This window comes from Coloeus monedula (genome assembly GCF_965178545.1).
Source record: "Coloeus monedula genome assembly, chromosome: 19".
NCBI classification, from domain to species: domain Eukaryota; kingdom Metazoa; phylum Chordata; class Aves; order Passeriformes; family Corvidae; genus Coloeus; species Coloeus monedula.
The window spans coordinates 3,055,874-3,075,727 of record NC_138799.1 but is presented as its reverse complement, the minus strand read 5'-3'; the positions used below and the strand labels follow the sequence as shown (position 1 = coordinate 3,075,727).

At 41.2% G+C, this 19,854-nt stretch overlaps 2 protein-coding genes across 4 annotated transcripts in view; one reads left to right on the top strand and one right to left on the bottom strand.

Moving 5' to 3' along the window:
• TBCD (tubulin folding cofactor D) overlaps nt 1–19,854 on the top strand; it is a 117,093-nt gene that overhangs the window by 28,384 nt on the left and 68,855 nt on the right. For all 3 annotated transcript variants that reach the window (XM_082293884.1, XM_082293885.1, XM_082293883.1), the window contains one exon: nt 245–339. In XM_082293884.1, the coding sequence (XP_082150010.1) occupies nt 245–339 (95 nt within the window). The remainder of the gene's footprint in view (nt 1–244; nt 340–19,854) is intronic.
• ZNF750 (zinc finger protein 750) lies at nt 3,620–6,191 on the bottom strand (the record flags this gene model as incomplete). Its single annotated transcript, XM_082294093.1, has 2 exons — nt 3,620–4,340; nt 4,768–6,191. The coding sequence occupies 2 exons, from the start codon at nt 6,189–6,191 to the stop codon at nt 3,620–3,622; spliced, it is 2,145 nt and encodes a 714-aa protein (XP_082150219.1).

Below are 19,854 nucleotides of genomic sequence, written 5' to 3'. Positions count from 1 at the left end.
TAGTCATAAATGGTTTTTTTTGCTTATTCAATCATATTTATAGCAGTATTTATGTTGCACAAATGGGAAGGAGAACATGTTCAACTTGTCATTCTTCTAATTTACAAGTCCAGTGGGATCAATAACACAGTAAGAACATGCTGGTTTGGATTAGGGGTCTTTTAAAATGTTAGGAATTCACCATAAGAAATGAAAACCTGAGAGGGAGGGCCAGTTTTAACAAAGCTTCTTGTCCTGACATTAGTTTCCAGGAAACAGACAAAGCGTGGCACGGTGGGTGCCTGGCCCTGGCTGAACTGGGCAGGAGAGGATTGCTGCTCCCCTCCCGAATTTCAGATGGTGAGTTGTACTTGCTGAATGTAAAGTTCAATGAAATAACAATTTCTGTTATTAGAGATCAAATGTGTGGCAATAGGCTGGGATTTGCTGATGTGTGTGTGCTGAATGATGACTGAAGTACTGAGTTCTGCAGTAAAACATTCGCCCATGGGGATATTTAAGTACTTCTGACAAAAGCACTGGCTTGGGTGTGCCTTTTTTTATACTTAATAAATATTTCTTTCCAAAACGGAATTAATTTCTTGGGGTTTTCTTCTTTCTTCTTCCCTCCCATGTTTCTTTGTACAGTTGTATAAAATAATTCTGTATGTCTCCATATTGTGTCAGTGTCATTATTTAAACAGAATATATTAAATAATTGATGACTAACTTGCACTTTAAAGCCAGTAGCTTCTGCTGTTTGTTTATGGTTAAATTTCAAAGGCCAGTTTCATGTAATTTATACATGAACTGTTTATGTTCTAAATGGGTTTTTGAAATAGCAGGATGGAAAGAAAAAGAACAGGGCAGAGGAATTGTTTCTTTGTGTGTTCTGTAGTTATCAACATAGACTGAATTACAGAGATATTAATTTTGGTCATAGTGTGAATGACAAAAGCACAATGTAGCAGTAGACATCCACCCTTGGGTGCTTTTACAGCAGTGTCTTGTTCTAGATGGTTTTTTGGATCCCATCTGGTGCTCCTGTGTTGAACAGAGAAGTTGAACGCTAAATTTAAAAAGTGTTTCACAGCTGGTGTTTCGTACTAGTCAGTTGGGTTGCCAAATCTTTTCTAGTTTGAAGATATGCTGTAAAATGTGGCATTTAATCCAGTTTTTTACTCTGTCTCCATGGAAAGAGTTCATGTCCATTATAGCATGTGCTGCATGTGAGAAAGTTTGTGCAGAGAGCCTTCAGTTGGTTTCCCTTTTTCCACTACTTTTGCCCTTGCATGATAAAAGGTGAAACAGTTAAAAACCTTCCAGCTTACAGCTGGAGCATCATGAATAGGAAATCCTCCAAAGGTAGATTTGTACTTCAGTTCTGACAAAACCAAAAGTGTACACCTCTGTCAGGGACTCTGGATAATCTCATGCTATAGATTTTTATGTAATTTGAAGAAGAGAGGTCAGGTAGACTTCAGCACTAGAACTGGCTTTTACAAGTAATATTTGTATGGAGAGGGGGAGAATAAATCCTTGAATTGTATGGAAAAAACACCAAAAAGTTTTTTCTTGTTCACTTTAAAGAAATTCGAATTAACAAGTAAAGAGATACTTGAGATTTTTTTTTTAACTTGTGGGTAATAGCAACTGAAGTCTTCTGCTTTCAGAGATGAGCAGGGTAAATAGCTTAAGATAGTGTGGAAAGTGGCAGCGGTGACACATAGCTCTCTCATTTCATGTTTGGAAATTAAGGATTTTGCAGCATCTGACCCTAAGATTGAAGCTTGAAACTTGGACTGAAAGCAGCTCTTTCTCCTTGTTAGATCATGTGCTGATGTACAGCTCAATACCTCACACTGATTGACTGCACTGCTGTTGTCATTTCAATTAATTGGGCTTTTTCTGTTACTGCATTGCCTTTTTTCAAACTCACATTGATATTCTTGCCTTTTGGTAATCTGGGAGAAGCTTTTCTCTATGAAGGATTAAACTAAAAATCAGTGTATCTCTTTTTATTTCTTACATCAGAAACTGAAGGTCTGTCATTCACATTTTAGTAATAAACTTGTTACAGTGCTCTGGCTGAGTTGTTGGCTCAAAGCAGCACAGCACAAAATGTGGATTAAATGTGGATTAAATCCACAAAATGTGGATTAAAAAAATCCTGCATTATGTTGAATGCAGCTCCACTTCCTTAAGTAGGTTTACACCTACTAGTGATGTTCAGGCAGGTGAGGATGTCCCTCACCTGAGTAATGATGAACGAGAAGTGTATACCCGTGGTTTTATGTGAATAAAGGTCCTTCTGGGTTTGTTCTCCTTACACTGATAGTGCACACTGTGCAAATTTACACAGGGGTCAGCCTTATTTTAGTTGAGCTTTTGTAGCAGTTTGGACAAGCTGGGCAGCAGCTTTAAGGCAGAGGGAATTCTGAGCTTCATATTTGGAATTAAAGTATGGATGAATTAATCTGTGTAATTTCCGTCACTGAAGAAAGCTCCTTTTTTTTTGGAATTGTTTGGAATTGCTTTGGTCCCAAAATTCTGCTTGCCAATTGAAAATTGAGCTAGCAATTTCTTGCTAACTGTCCTTCAAAATGCGTGTTCTAGATGGTGTAGTAAATGTATTTGTGTTCATGAATGACTTTCCATATATTTTAAGTACAGATCACAAGATTTATTTGAAAACTTGCCAGTTTGTGTACACAGATATAGAAGTAGGAAATAGTTTATAGCTGCATGTAGAAGGACACAGAAATTGATAGTGAGCGATACACATGTACTGGAACAAGACCTTCACCAGAAAAGTTTGCCTCAGGTGAAATAAATTATATAAATAACCTTTTAGGCCTGGTGTTTGAAGGCTGCCCCATGTCTGTCTACCCTCAGCAAAGCAGGCACCTAGATTGCTTAGTTCTTCATATTTCCAGTGTTTTCATGGCGATTACTTAAAGTTGAACCTAAACTGCATTTATTAAACCTGTGCAGGCTTTCTTTGGTTTGACTTGAATCTTCTTCTGAGTCAGTGCAAGAAGAGGTCGCTTACACAAGGTTTGGGGCAGTTTATTTAAAGTGGCATCTGCCTCTGAGTAACTAAATTGGTCTGTTGTTTTGTCTTAGGGCAGAATGGCAAAGTGCATCCATACACAGAGCAGTTTCTACAGTATATCCTAAAAAGCCAGTTTTAATCTTAAGCTTGTTTAAACTACTGCACAGTGACATTAAAAGGTTTTCAAAGGAAAAAAAAAAGACCAAAAAAACCCCCTATTAGATGAAGCTAAGCCTGAAAAAAGACTATGACAGTATGTTATTGAGCAATATTGTTTCTAGAGCTTAAACACCTTTAAGAAAAGAAGTTGTAAAAGTTATTTTACATCATACAATTGCAAAAACCCCTTGAAGATTCATCTAATTTACTTTGGCTTTAGTAATGAATGCAAAAATTCACTCATCAAAACCTGAGCTTGTACAAGGCAAAGTTCGATTACTTAAAAATATTAATATAAAATTATGAACATTATTTACAATGGAGAGATTCAATGTATCTTGTCATGGGCGAAGCCCAATGAGAGACGGTTTGTAGAAATTTCGTGATGGTGCCCCTGTGACCAGAAACTCACTGGAAGGAGAAGGATTAGGACACTCTTGTTCTCTTCCTTAAAGTGAAGACCCTGCTGCAGTCATTGGGCCTGACCCTCTTAGCACCTTGCTGGGATTTTGCGGATTCTTTTTGATTTGTCCTTTTTTGTCCTTTCCCCTTCTGATTGCACTGAGTATCCTGAGTATCAGAAGCAGCACAAGTGGCCTCTGCAGGCGTGGCGTGGCCGTCCTGCGCGCCGTGCCCGTCGCTGTCCAGCCGGGCCGTGCTGGGGCTGTAGGCGGCCAGCTGGCACAGAGCCACGGCCGCCGTCTGCTTCTGCTCGTCACAGCTCTCCATGAGCCCCAAGTCCGGAGCCTCGCCGCGCTGGGCCGTGAAGGATTTGTCACAGGCACTGCTGCTGGGGTTCTTGGGGACACACGGCTCTGCTCTGGAGGTCTCCTTCTCGGTGCTTGGAGAAGCTGCAGCAACACTGTTATCGTGGGATGGGCTGTGGAAGGACGTTTTCAGGCTCGTTGTGTTACAGGAATCCTTTACTGAGAGGTTCAGGGGCATGTCCTGCATTTCCAGGAAGCTCTGCCTGTCTGTTTTGGATGGGGTTTTGTACATGTGCTCATGAGTAGGTCCTGTGCTTGTGTCGGCCTTTTTGGAAAGGTTGAGGGGAGCTATCCCTGTGTCTTCTTCCATGTTGGACAGTGAGCCCGCGTTGTTCTGGCCGTCGGTCTGTGTATGTGAGTCTTCATCAGTTACATTGATGCTGAAAGAAATGAGGAGAAAAGAGAATTCACTATCAGTTGCTCTTTTAAACTGGGGCTGAGGAAGTAGGCAGGAAGAGGAAAAAATCTAGACTTCTAGGCTAGAAGTCTGACAATTCTGTTGTTTCTCCTTTAAATTCCCCAAGTCCCTTTCACCATACCCATCACTGTAATACAGGCAATTCCCTGAAGTTCTCAAACACATTGGAAGTACACAAACATGTTGGACATTCCTGGTACATTAAAAGAGAATGAGTGGTCTGCTCGCTGTAGCACCTGTGAGCTGTACTGTGCTTTGCACAGATATTATAGAACATATTATCTCACTACTGTAAATTTAAATATATTTAAGAGGCATTGCATAAAATGTGCCCATCTGCCTTTGCGTGTCCATGGTAAACCTGACAAGAATGCAAAGTGTTACTTTACCTGTTTGGTGAATCCCCTCTCTCCTGTTCTGTCTGCACACCTTGAAGGGGAGGTGGTTGGTCAGTGCTTTTTCTCACAGGTCTAAAGGCCGTGAAGTTCTCTTCTGATTGGTCATACTTGCCCAGGGATGTGGATGATGACTTGTTGGAGAGGTCAAACAAACCCTCACACGTGTGGCTTGTCTGGGTGAAGTTGGTGGGGCTGGGTCTGCCGGGGGAGCCTGTTGCCGCGCTTCCTGCGAGAGGGCTCATTTTGGCATTCTCTCTTTCATTTTGGTCATCCTTGGGGTTACCTTTGGCGTGCAATAATGTCATTTCCTTTTCATAATCTGCTTGTTTTTTATGTGAACTGAGAGGGTACTGTTGGGAAGGGCTTAAAGAAGCTGGGTACAGCAAGGTAGTTTCTTCCATCAGATGAGAGTTTTGATCCCTATTAATACCAGCTACATGTGAAAATCTGTAAAATGGAGGATCTGTTGGCCTACAAAATCCATATGGTATCGGTGGAGTGGAGTGGTATTGTTGGAACAATCGATAGTGTTCATATGCTGATGGATTTAGGGGTTTTGGAAGTGGCCCAGGGTGGGGAAGAAAGTGTCTTTGATCTTGTGTTGCATAGACAGAGAGAGCAGAGCTTTCACACTCCGAGTTACCTGGGAGCAGGTAAGGTGTGTAGATAGCAAGCCGGTGCTCATAGAAATGGGGTGAGTACTCGGGAATCATCGGTTGCATGTAAGGCGAAATGGAACTGAAGCCTTTTGTTGGAGCAACTTTATGTGGAAAGTCTGGGAGGAAAGAACCTGCCTTCCACGGGTGAGCTGGTGCGTGAAACGCAGACTTGGTGTGAAAAGGAGAACTTTTGTTAGACAGGGAGAGGATTTCAGATGCCTCACTGATTTCCGGGCCTTTGCTGTCTCGGTGTTCTCCGACAGGAACGAAGGCCGAGGGCCTCACCATGCCCTCCATCAGGGGCTGCACGCTGATGGCTCCTTCTGCTGCGGAGCCAGCAGGGCTTAATTCCTTCGGAATCGCAGGTTTTTGTCCTTGAATTGCTGTGTTTGTTGCCTGGTTTTGTAACTCAACGTTTTCCTTGGCATCTTCTTTTGTGAAAGGGTATTGAGGCTTTGAATCAAGGCTTGACAGTCCGTTTGTGACAGATTTAGAAGAAGTTGGTTTGACGGTAGATTCGAGCTGATTGATCTGTTTGGGCTCCAGGGAACTGCTCTTTGGACACTTTATGACACGATCCTGCTCGGATACCAAAGTGATGGAGTTTTTGCAGAGGCCGTACTTCATGTGGTTAAAGAGATGGGATTTCTCGTTGCAAGTGAAGGGGCACTGGAAGCACTTGTACTTGAATGGCTTTCCCGGTGGTCTTGGGATGTAATGAGGCTTCTTGGGTTTACGTTCTTTGAGGAGACTCATTTTTTTTTCTGCTTTCAACAATTAAATGTAATGGTTCTTTATAAAAACTTTCTTGTGGTTGGCTCTCCTCAGTTTTAGCCTCGTGATGTTTCCGGTTTTTCAAGTTTCTAGAATCCTTCTTCCCAGGTGAGGAGAAGCAGCCAGCTCCTGTGGTGTCTCAAGGAAGAGGGTGCCGGAAAACAGGGCTTTTGCCACTGGTAGTGCAGGAACTGAAACACAAAGTTTAAAATGAGCTGTAGTGGAACATTGGAACTAAATACAAAGTAGTGCCTTCTCTTCAGAGCATTCCCCCTCATACTGCGCATGTTGTGTTGTTTGGGTTTTTTTAAACAAAATAAAAAGGCTGGATTTCAGACCAGAGTTAAATGGGCATTGACCTTTGGCATCCTCCCGCACCCAAACACAGTCACACAAGTGGCCTAATTTCCAGCAGCAGCTCTTGTCACCTGCCTCTGCTGCTGGCTCGGGGGAGTTCTCTTTGAAAGCTGAAGGAACATTCATTCAGAAGATGAAAGTAGAAATCCAGGCGGAGCTGTTGAGAGAGGGGTGGAGTGGGTGGGATGGGAAGAGGCAGGTCCCGGCAGCGGCTGGATGTGGGGCGAGCCTGTCGGGCCGGTCCGGGAGAGTGAGGAGGGAATTTCCTGCTGTGGTGACACAAGGGTGGGGTGGATGGGTCCGCTCTTGGGCGGCTGACTGGGCTCTTTCTGAGACTGACCAACCCCTCTCTTCACTGGTGTGGCATTTCCCAACAGCCCAATCTCAATGGATACCTCAAAAGTGCCCAATCTCTCGAAGGATAAAACCACACCGATTTTCTTCTTCTTCCTAATTCAATTAAGAGAAATGAGCACTGCAGTGTCTGACTAATGGAATCCTCTGCCTGATAAACACATCTCCCATTCTCCTGCTGCGTCGCTCCTCATAGATTGCACGTCGTTAACACGGACACCCAAGTGTATTAACTCAGGGAAAAAAGTGTCTGGCAGTAATTGATTTATAGGGGAAGGATCTATCTGCCTTTGGAAAAACTAAGGTTGTGGATACTTTATCCAGCCCAGTGATTTGCTGGGTAGATAAGTCGGGAGGGCTTGTACTGGCTTGTTCCATTATGTTCACTGATTCTGAAGGCGTGAGAAACTCTCGGAGTCAAGTTCTCATGATTTTATAGGATGTGTTATGGCAGAGATCTAAAAACTGATGATTTCATCATGAACTACAAGCATCATTATCAAAATGATGACTGTTGCAAAACCACGTACTGTATCTATTGTGTTACCCGAAACTACAGGAATACTAATTGTAAGGGTGACGAGATAGCTTCATATTTTTTTTTTAAAAAAAGGCTTTTTACATAGAAGTTTGAGTTAGGAGTATTAAAATACTAAGTTTATGAAAAGAATTGCTGGCAATTATGTGCTGCGAGATTTTAGTTAAAGTTGAGATGTTTTGCATTTCTTAAATCAGAGATTATTTAACAGAAAATGACAGGCAACACATGATGAAAACTGAAGGGAAAGCTACAGAATTGCTGCTTGGCTCATCAGGTACAGTAATTCTAGCAAATTGTATTAAATGTTTTTTCTGATGTCACAGAAGTATTAATTTTGTTAAAATAATAATTGTGAAGGCACCCTTAAAAATGCAAAGCTTCTCTGCAAGTAGAAAAAATAATCAAGCTTTTTCCTAAAATTAACAAGTGATTAAATGTGCTTCAGGTTAATGAAAAAGGAATTTCTAGAAAAGTAGCTTTTTGTGTTTCAGGTTTTAATGAGGTTGGTTGAGTTGGATACTGATACTGTAAGAACAACAAGAAAAAAATGCAGCAGCATGTTAAAGTCTCATCACTGGAGTATGGTTGAAATGGTAGTCCAATAAATTTTTAAAAAGTCATATATGGTATTCTAAAATATTTTAAATAACTATAGCCCAAAATCCTTTGAAATATTAAGAATAATATGTTTACATTACAAAATAAGTAAATGAAATATTGAGACATAGGAGGAGAGGTCCAGATAGGGAACTGGGCTTTTTCGTCTGCCTTAAGTGAGCTTGTTGCATTTATTTTTAACTAATGATGTGTAACTACCATGGAAGGTTTGTAATGGACTCGGTCAAGTCAGTTTGTACCTGTTACTCTTTATATCTTCTTGGAAGTACTTGTACTAATTATTCTTGAAAAAATATATTGTTGTCAAAACTCCATCGCTGTCTTAGGTGAACCATTTATGATAACGTCCGAATCTGCATTCAGGTGCAGCATTTATAATAAAGGCATGGTAATTAGATTTCCTTGTTCTTCCAGCTTTCCTTTGCTTCATAAAGAAAATTCCTGTGTGTCCTGTCCTCCCCCCTCTGACTTTGTACTTGGTATTTAACTTTGATTCAAGTTATTCCTGTTGGACAGAGTATTAACTATCATTTCTTAACAAGATAAAATGCGTTGTTGCAGTTTTAATGTTGGAAATTTCAAGCCTTGGAGCTCCTCTGCCGTGGGTACAGCAGGAGAGCATTCCAACAGCTTTTTATTTCTTTCTATTTAATTTGTTTTGATGGCTCCAGATCCTGCTGCTCTAACTTGGGAGGTGGAGAGAGCAGCTCATTTTAAAGGGTGTTTACCCTTTCCTAAACTTAGGTCAGTGCCAGCCAGGTGAATGTTTTCTTTTTCTCTTTTGCAATTTAATCACTTTTTTTTTCTCATGGTTTAAAAATGCCACTAATAAAATTTTTCTAAAGCTAGACAAGTAGGATAATTCCTCCTCTGGTTTCTAAGTAAGACAGAGGAGTATCTGGCAGAGGGACATATTTTATTATTAAAAAACATTAAAACTATTTGATCACACAGCCAAAAAGGACATTAATGATTTAAAATAGGCACAACCAATTAAAACTGTCCCTATATAAATAATGTTACTTACAGCTGTACAATGTGTGTTTTGTGCTGCCAAAGTTAGAACTTAGTATTAGAAAGAAAATATCACAATAAGTAGTTGCTTTTTCCTTTAACTTCAATACCATCACTTGTGATATCCTTTAAAAAGTGGGGAAAAAAAATTTCAAGAGCAGGATAATTTTTATGCAACTTTGTTTTTTTTAGATTGAGAATTTATTTCCTGTAGACCTGGTTGTAGAAATGCAGATGGCTATATACTATTATAATTTTCTAGTTTTGAAATGTAGTAGTATTATTTATTTATATTTTTATTGAAAACAGGTTATTCAGATAATCTTGATTAAACTTGAGGTTATCTTAGTTGTTTGTTTTTGTCACTAGTAACCTCCTCATGGCTTTCGAACCTGTCGCCCTTTCCAGCCTGAGACTGACTGCTCCAAGTTTCCTTCCCTCTATTTTTAAAAGCAGGTTGTTGCTCCCTCCTCGCCTCTAACCTATTGGCAGGTTCAGAAAACAGGAATGTAGTTGAACATTGTGTGTGTGTAAATATATAAACAAAAAATGTCCATGGGGATAAGTGTATCCACACACATACACACACATAGATATGTGCATCTATATCTGTCCATGTTGTTTTTTTAGGGTTTTAAGTAGTTTAAATTGTTTAAGATGCCCGGTTGATCAAAGAGGAAATTTCAAAATGTCTTTTATTACAAGCAGGGACAGTAATTACATTTCTTTTTAGGACACTGCTTCAGCAAAGTACGTAACAGCTGCTCATGCCCACCCCATTATTATTGCAGGCTCCTTCTGGTGATGTGGATCTCTCTGACCAGGAGGACTCACTGGGGTGGAACATTTTGAAGGACATACTATAATTAAAATATTGTGATGTGGCATTATTGCATAACCCAAGGACATGCCATTGTCACCTACCCAGGGTGTTGCAAGAACAAGATTTGTGAGTTTTATTCTAGCTGAGATTTTCCAGCGATTAACCACCCCTCCCTTCTAAACTTCCAAGTCCTTGAAACTGAAAGATAAATTTTAACGCAACTGTTTGTTAATTAGGAGGAAATGGGGGCGAGAGGAGTGGGCTGGGAGGGCAGTGTGAGTGTGAGGTGTGGAGCCACGGGAAGTGTGTGTGTGTGTGTGTGTCCGTGTGCGTCCGAGTGTGCGAGAGGAAGCGCAGAAACAGAGATTAAGTGAGTCGCTTAGGCAGCGTGGGTAAGAAATAAAAATCCTTGTACATGCTAAGTTAATAAATCAATGTCTTAATACACTTTAATTGACTAGAAAATAGAAAAGGATCCGGTTTTCTGCTAAATTTCCAGAAGCTGGAGAAATTAATAAATTATTAAAGCTGGAGCACCTTATTTTCATACAAGCTTTTCGGATGAACCCGACACGACTCTAGGAAGCAGAGTTGGCAGAGCAAACACAGCAATTTTAAGCAATTCAGCTTTTTTGTCGTACTTCAATATATTAACTCCCTGAATAAAAAAAAAAAATAAAAGGTGCTGAAAACCCTTTGCACCAACAAGAGTTCATTATTGTAAAAACTTGCAATAGTCAGATTTTCTCTCAGACTGAAATATTTCCCTCTCCTCTTGAAACTTTCTGCTGAAAGCTGAGACTGGTGCCGTGAGTGCACCTGCTGGAGTAACCCCGGCTGCTGAGACAGCTGGGAACTGAGCACCTCAGACTTACTCCTTCATATGAACAGGCTTTATTTAAAGAAATGCTCTAAAGCAATGTACTCACCGGGCACTGGGGTGTCCGAGAGCTGCCGGGCGGGCGCTGAGCTGGAGCTGTCACTGCTGGGAGAGCAGTACCTGTTCTCTGCCTGAGCCCTGAGTGAAACTGCAGGAGGCTGTTCCAGGGGAGGGACCTGAGCGTGTAGGAGTTGAGCCCTCGGGGTGTAGAGATGCACCTGATATTACTCCAGCCTGCAGCTACGATTCATTTGTTTGCGTCCACCGCTCTCGTTGAGCATTACCTCAGCATCTCGGCTATCGAAGAGAGCTCCCGTCGCTCTGTGCCCTCCAACAACCAAGTTTTGCTCTCAGCTCTGGTGGCTGCTCTTCTGGGAGGCACTTTGCAATGTGGGGTCAGAAATGGCTTAGTTAACACTGAGGGTATTTAAGTTTTGTACAAGTAACTTGTGGGCAACAGAGCTGGCTGTCCGCAGGGGGTAGCTTAAAAAAATAATTTTACTCATTTATTAGAGACTGACTTTTTTATTGAATGCCTTTGTAGCTTTAATATTCTTGCTTTTTTCTTTCCCCTTCCTCTCTTCATTTTTATTTAAATTTTTGTCCTTCATGAGTCTCCTTTCTGAAGGCGGGACTGAACTAACTCCAAGCTTGCTTGCCACAGGAACCTGCCAAAGCTTGTCTATATTCGACAGCCAAATGTACAGGTCCTGGAAAGGGAAAGGAGTCACTGCAGGAAGGATTGATTGTCATGTCTGTGTGTTTGCTCAGGACCTGCGAAATCCAGCAGTGAAATGGGAAAGTCAACTGATCACCCACTGATAAGTGCTGGGACTGGCTTTTAGTTGTGTTTTTAGTTAGAGTTTGTAAATGACAAATTTCTTAGTGCATGTGCCAGTCACCTGGTGACATGGCTGAGCTGTTCAGTGAAATGATTTCCTCTCACCTACAGGCTGGCAAAATGTTTTGATACTTGTAGCTCTGTCTAAAAACCACTCCTGTTAATGCATAAGCAGAGGGGCTTTTGGCTACTGATTCCAGTGTTACAGAGATGTTAAAACTTCTATTCAAAACTGAGCATGAGAACCCTCTTGTTTCATCCACTCCTGTATGGATTAGACAGCTGCAGATTACTGAATCTTTTAAATACAGATGTATGATGGACTTCATAGTCGGCAAAAGTAAGATTCTTTGAATGAAAATTATTAAGGAATTTTTATTAAACTATTGTCACTACAAAACCTGTTTAGACAGTGGATAAAAGTTGTTTCAAAATCAGTCTTTAAAGCAGTGTCTTAAAAATAATTTAAAAGGTGTTGCCTTTGGTTTGGTGGAATTATTTACGGACATCTACTTCCCTGTGTGGGTATGCAGGTCACTATGCTTCCTCTTGCTGGGCTGGTGTAACTTTCTGGAAAAAAAATTCAAATGATAAGCAATCACTAATTTTAAGGTAGAAGAGTGGCTCTTGTGATATGTTTTATTTTTTCCCTTAATTATATTTCTATTACTATGTTTCTATAATGCAGCATAGCAGTGTAAATGGTGTAATATTACTGTCACATTACTCTCTAGTTGTTTGTAAATCCTTTGTTTTAAGATGGAATAAATTCTTCCATTTAGTTGTAAAATATTTTGAAGAAAATTTGTGCATTAGAAATTTCTGCCTGTAGAGACAGACCTTTCAGTGTCTGCATTCAGAAACATCTCTGGAAGAAATTGCAGTTTGCAATTTGTGGCATCTAGAGGAAGCTGTTGGACTCCTTCAGTGTAGCTGACTGAAGTGGGATAACAGACAGTCAGAACTGGAACTTTTGATTTTATTTTTCCTCCTTCTCCCCATTGCCTGTCCTTGTATTTGGAGTGAAAATGTGATGTCCAGTTGCTGCACTGACCCACGGAAAATGTTTCAAACCCAGCTGCTTCCTGGAAGCTGCTGTTCTCAGTCAGGTCAGCTGAAATCAGCTGCAAGCAAAGTAGAACTGGAAGAAAAAGAACAGCTCATGTAAATTCTCCAAGCTTGGGGCTTGGATGATGTTAAAAATCCAGATCCGGGGGAGAAGATTCATTGGTGGACCCCAGAACAGGACCCTGAGAGCTCCTGTTTGTGCAGACTTGCAGAAATGGTAAATCATGATTGCAGTGCTGTAGTTTCCATGCTTATTTTTAACTCTATCACATCCTGTAGCCTCAGTCTCCTGTGGGTAGCACCTTTTTCATTTACCTGAGCTCGAGTCAGATTAATTAAGAGCACCAGGACTGACATAATAAAATTTGGATTTATTGATACATTTCTGCCAAGTTGCCTTTTTTTTCGTTTTTAGATGTGGTTATTTTTGTATCTCTGTGGGGTTGAAGCTTTTATCTTCTTTGGTGTAGAAGATACTTCTTTATTCTCGGTTCCTTTGTAAAATTCAGTATTAAATAAGTTTTGTTTAGCTGTAGCTGAATTTATGGATTTAATTATTGTAGCAAAATTCTGTCATTCTATAAATGTTACAAACTTCCCTGTGTGTGCTTTTACATTACTTTTTTTGGCTCAGCTTTAGCACTAAATAGAAAACAAAATATCAGTTCCAGAAACTCTGCATCCAAATGGGGTAAAGTTACCCTGTTCTGGATACGCCGCTCGTCTCATTTCTGTTTTCCTCTTGCAGTTCAGAATTCCAGTCCCTGGATGTGTCAGTTTGTGCCAGGTGTTGCTCCAGTCAGGTTTCACCTCCATGTTAATCAGAGACTTCTTGCCCTTCTGCTCTGATGCCAGGAGTGGCCCTGCTGGTTGCACTCAGGGCTCCAGTGCTGCTCCCAGGGGATGGACACTGGTTTTCCATCACCAGCAGTTTTTCCCAGGTCTTTGCAGAGATGCCTTACCAAACTGTGAGCTCTTCAGTTATTCCAGGAGAGCAGAATGATCCTAGGTAATTGTGGGTAGGGATGGACACGGAGCTAGTGAAGCTTAGCTTCCCCTATACAGGAAGTGCCTTGGAGCTGCAATGTTCACCTGTGTCACCTTAGCTGTGTCTGGATATGTGGCTTTGAGCTCAGAAAGTCCTTTTTTCTTTCTGGGATCACTTGAGCTGAAGTTATCGAGGGATTTGGCTCTCTGCATCAGCATGTTTGGGCTGGGTTATTCCCCACCATTCCCAGAAGGGGGCAAATGGATGTGAATATAATTGCTGTAACTCACATCGTGCCCCAAAACGCTACGTGATTCTCATACAATATTCTCATAATTATTTTTTTCTATCCCATATGAATAGTTATTAGTCTTAATGCTTTTTGAATAACACCTTTGAAATGTGCCTTTGTTTTTCACAACAATCCAGTCCCTGACTGCAGAGATACGTCTGGGCAGATTACTGTGCTGCTGTTTGGGAGCCACTTGTTCAGGATTACTGGGGCAAATTACTGGTATGGGAAAAGAATAAAAGCTCAGCAGTTAATAGCAACTGCAGATCCCATTTTTAGATATTTATTGTGGCCTGTGCTGTTTGGTCTGGAACTAGCATGATCTTTCCTTGGGTTCCCTTAAGCAGTGAAACATCTTGGGGGAAGTGGGAAACAGCAGGAATTGGGACTGTAGGCAAAGGGATGAACTGTTTATAAGGGAGGGTTTTTACTGGTGGCTCTTTTCCCTGTCAGTCATTCTCACAGGGATGCAAAATGCACTTTCAGCTTCTGCTTGAAGCTCTGGTTACAATTCTCTTTCCACTTGTATCCTTTTAAAAGTGATTTTCGTGCTGAATATTTTTTCCTTTTCTGCTTTCAGTTTCAAAACTTACACCAGAAATTCTGAGCCAGTTCTCTTGCCTCCGTGAAGTTTTGCTGATAGAATCCAGCAGTAGGACCTGAATTGTGTCATGTGCAGTTCCAGGATATACAAACTCACTTTTCTTTGAGCCATACCTGGTGTGGGGCTGCTGTGATGCTGCTCTCACTAGAGAGCAGGGAGGCATGGAACAAATACTCCCAGACTCAACATAATTTTAGCTTTCAATTTAATAAATAGCTTTATTTTCTGAAAAGTGTCAAATTTTGTAAGTATATATATGATTAATATATGTTGTTTACTATTTAAATAAATTTTTAAAGTGGGGAGTAGAAGCCAGCAAATATAACCTGATGTTTGGTTTTATTTCATTGAACAATACTGATGCTGCAGTTCATGAGCTGCAGCTTGGCTGTTACATTTTTGCATTCAAAGTTACATGTCACCATTTAGCTGTAAAATTTCAGTTGTTATTAGAAGGGATCATGCGGCATAATTTGCATGTGGGAGAAACTTTTCTAGCAAAATAGCCAGAAGTCAACTAAAATCTCATGATCTGATGATGGATTTGTGTGCAATTCTGCATTTGGAATTGCAGCACTCCAAAATGAAATATTCCTTGCTCTACAGTGTATGCTAGAACCAAAAACTTACATTTCAGTGTGGTTTCAGTATGATTTCACAGCTTTTGTTTTGTGCTGTATTTGTGGTTTTGTAGGCTTCAGACTATTATTTTTAGGGTTTTTTTTTTATTTAATTGGGTGGGGACAAATACTAAACAAACAAGAGAATCCCAGTTTACTTGAATTTCTGGTTTGCTCGTGAAAGGACGTTATTAAAATTTCTCGTGATGACAGCACAGTATAAACTTTCTAGCTAATAAGGTGTGTCATGTAGAGGAACATGAACCTTCCTGGGCATTCTTAACGTGTTGGTGGTGAGCTGAAGAATGTTCTGGTGTTGCTCTCAAGGACTTACTGAGCACTGAATAGTCCCAGCCGTGTCTGCTGCGAGGCCACAGGGGCCTGGGCTGTCTCTGCTGGAAGCCAGGGACAATCTCTCAAATGCAATCCATGTTAGTGTTTCACCAAGAGAACTTCCTTATGGGGTCCTCTTCCTGCTATAAAATCGAGTGTGTGTAAAATTAAGGTTGAAAACATTTGCATCAGCGAAGAGCAAGAGAAGGAAGCCAGGGAAAGCAGATTGGAAGAGCCCTGTGGTTACACTTGCAGTGAATATGTGCTTATTTTGGGAGGATTCCAGCCAGGAAGACGTTACTTTTAATCTTCCTGCTTTCTTAAATACCCTTAGCCATTCGCAGGGAATAAATTGGAATACTCCAACAATCCCTTGCTCCTTTTCAAACAGTGGCAACAATGAAAGCAGCATTTGAACCGAAGGAAGTAATGCTGATGGGATCCAGGGATAATGGGAAATTCAGGAGTCCGGTCCTGGTGGGTCGGTACAATTGATCTGAACCTGGAATTTGATTTTTTTTAGTCTCAGTATAAATGAAAAGTAGAAGTAAAGAGTGAGAAATATCTATTTGTGCAGAATTCTTCTGTTCATGAGTTACCTTCAGAATAAAAGGAGCATCAAAAAACTGTAAGAAGCAAATAGGGAGTGTTGAAGGTCTGTTAGTGAGGGGCCTGAGGCACATTTGAGAGGGGACTTGACAGGCTACGATATCGTGGGATTCCATGACAAAATCATGATGCTTTTTACCTTTTCAGAGAGGTCAGACACAACTCTACCAGTATGCAAAAAGAGGCTGGCTTAGGGACATATTTGTGAGCTGTTTCTGCTGAATGGTAAGCTCATGGTTTAAATAGGAAACACTGGTTCTCTCAGTTGGTGTTTGCTTTCTGTTTTAAAGATATCCCATTGTCAAGTGTATTTTTGGTGAAAAGTTTATGAAATGAAGTCTCTGGTGCTGTCAGATGGTTTCAAATAGACTCAACCAGTCTCAATAGCAGATGCTACAGCTTTGAAGGAAAGTCTGTGTACACATGACTGCTGTGTCTGTGATTTTAAAATTCCCTCAGCTTCTGGTGCAAATATCTTGTTGATTTTCTATTGTTAATTTTTTCTTGTTAATTTGGTTAGAATGGATATGTGCTCTTGGGGCAGTACCCAATTGTCTGTGCTCCTGGTACAGAGAAGACCTGATCATGTGCTGTTACAGAGAAAAGATTGGATTCCTGTGTATTTTGTCTTTTTATCTGAGAGTAGAGGGAATGGTGCATACTGATATTATATATAACTAGATATACTTAAAAAAAACCCCCACAGTCTCCTTATTCTACACAGTGGACAGAAGGGGCATTTTTGCTTGTCCAATCTCACTGTGCCATTTATGAAAAAAACAAAAGTGAACCCAATACTGCTTCCCAGTGCATTTTAGAAGGAGGTTTAACTTAGACCAGGATTTGAACAGTCTTATGGAAATCTATTATGTAGCTTCTTAAACTTGTTTACATTCTCTATTTTTAAGGATTACCTTCTGTGATTTCATATTCCAGAGTAAGTTGTTTGTTACAGATTTGCAGCTGCCTGGGGTTGGAGGAGAGGGACGATGCATCAGGAAGTCAGGCTTCTGCAGTGTGTTGGTGTGTTCTGTAGTGGTGGTGAATTGTAAGGCTTTTGGCAAAATTCCAGGTGCTTTTCATCAGAGATACAGGAAGAAGTAAAAAAAAAAAAAAAAAGATCTACCTGTCTTAGGTGGACTCTTTAGAAAATCGAGAACACCCAAACCTGAAAGGCTGGTTGTGGAGGAATTCCTTCTCTCTAACACGCAGGTGAACTTTAAAAATGATGTATGGTCTTGAAAAGAGCCTTTTAAAAAGTTATAATGCCTATGTCACCGTAATAGTTTTCAAATTAGCAAGGAAGCTTTATAAATAGTGCAGATTTATTTTTTTTTCACTAGCCAGCAGGTATGAGCAAGAAGAAATGCCGTGTCTGGAGCTGCAGCAGGAAAGGTCCCTCCCCCAGCACCACTGGGAGATGGGGTAAACACTGAGCAGGGAATAAATGACAATGAATCGCTTCTGGCTTTTTCACCATGGGGTTTTATCTTGGTATTGCACAACTTTAGCCTTAAGGCTGGGCTTTCTTGGGTGATACTTCTTTTCTGACATGCAGTGTTATGAGTTTACAGAGTTTTTATACTCCTTTAGAGTAAGTAATTCGTTTGCTCAGTAGGATTTCTCCACAAGCCTGTTCCTTCATGTCTTTAACTGCAGTTAGCTGTTGGTTCAGTCAGAGGCAGAGCTCTGTCAGCTGTACACCTGTGTGAAGGTCTCTGCTCTAGCCTTGGGTGTCAGTGGGCCCCCAGAACATTGAGTGCTCTGTGTTTCAGAACTGTCCTGGGTCAGCTGCTGCTCTGAGTGCAGCCAGGCAGGGGGCTTTGAGCTTTTAGGGCTGTGTTACGTAAGGATGTTGGGATGGACTGGCTGGAATCCAGATCTGTCTGCTTCCTGCTTGGCTCCTCGCCACACTCAGAGCTCCCACTCCTGTCAGCGCCGTGGCACTGGTGCAAGGCTGCCTTTAGCCCTTTGCAGAGGGCCCTGGCAACCAGAGCCAGTGTCCAGCTCTTCAGCACTGCGTTTGAGAAACATGACTGGTATCAAACAGTGAGCTTTTGGGGCAACGTCCAGCTTAACCCACCAACCCTTCTCCCTGTCTGACAGCCAGCCTTTGCATTCCATGTTTTCCACCCTCAGCAGCCAGGCAGACAACAACCTCCTCTGCTGCCCTGCCGTGATTCATTGCTGGAGCAGGTCTGTCCTGTGGGCTGGCTGAGATAGCTCCATGGAAAAACTACCACGTGACCATATAATTAAAGACTCTCTTAATTCGTTACGTAGTGAGAGACTGAAGTGAGATTGCAGCCAGACAGACGCAGCCCTTCGCAGTCACGGGGCACTGAGTGCTGGTCGGGTTTGTGGAGGTGCCTCTGCCCAGCCGTGTGTGGGCTCAGCACTGGGGGCAACAGGAAGGTTCCAGCAGCTTCAGAGACTTCAGCTGCTCAGTCCTCACATCCCTTCTGGGCTTGCAGGAGCTGTGGTACCCTTCCCTCCTTCCCTGGCAAACTTGTAATGAGGTCAGCCCCGGGGGCAGGAATGGCAGAGGAGAGGTCACCCGTGGGCGGTTTTGAGGCACTTGCCCTTGGGGATGTGATGTCGGAGCATCTCACAGGAACACAGAGAACTTTTCTGCAGCCAAAGCAGCACACACATTTTGTGATCCCCACTGGAGAATTTATCCTCTCGATGAAACAGCCCTTTAAAGGCCAATTCTGGAGTCAACAACCTATATAGAGAATGAGAACAATTCAGAGATGTTTGGCAGCATTTTAAACAAGTACTTATTTCTGGTAATGGGCCTAACCTGAACTTTCTGGTGTTTGCATCTGTGTTGAGACAGTAAATACCAGTACAAGAGCCATAACGAAGTTCCAATTAGGACCTGCCTCTTTCCAGAGGCTGGGGTGCCATGTAGGAGTGAGTGGTCTCAAACCTGATGTTCTGTACATGGAGAAGCCAGAGTTGTATTTTTAGGAAACAACACACTGCAGATGTCTGCACTAGTTATTTTAAGCCTGAGGCTCACAAAGAGGCTGAATGTTGTGCACTGAGTTAATTTTCATTGACAAAAAATCTGAAGAACAAAATTACTATATTCTTTGTGTTGAATACATAACTGTGTTTAAACTTCATCATTCATTAATTGTAGCGTTTGTAGCTGCTCCTACTGTGACATTCTGCACAATGCACCCTTCAGGAATAGCAAACGTCCACTTTGTAGTACTTTTTCTTATGTAATTCTAAATTAGAAGGATTTGCGATATTTTTTTTATGGATTGGAACAGCTTCTCTGCCTAAACAGTCCTTATAAAAACATAGTGCTTGTCTAAGATAACATTGACATAATCTCTTTTAAGTTAAATATTTTAGTTTTAAACTAAATTTAGAGAATTCTTACTTAACCTCATATCCAATGAAAATCTCTTTTAAATTAAATAAGGTTGACTTGACATTTTGCAATTTTCTTGTGGAGACAAGGCCTAGGGCTGAGGAACAGGTTTTTGTTGTCTGTTTGACTGCTGTATTTGTATATTTTATATGATAAATACTGCACTAAATAAAAAAAATTACTATATGGAGTTAAAGTGACAAAAGGCTCTGGATGGCACAGGTTATAGTCGAGGTTGGTGTAAAGTATGTTTTTAAAGGACTAATAGAAGGGATCTTTCATTTAAATACATGGAATCTTTCAGTATCCAAT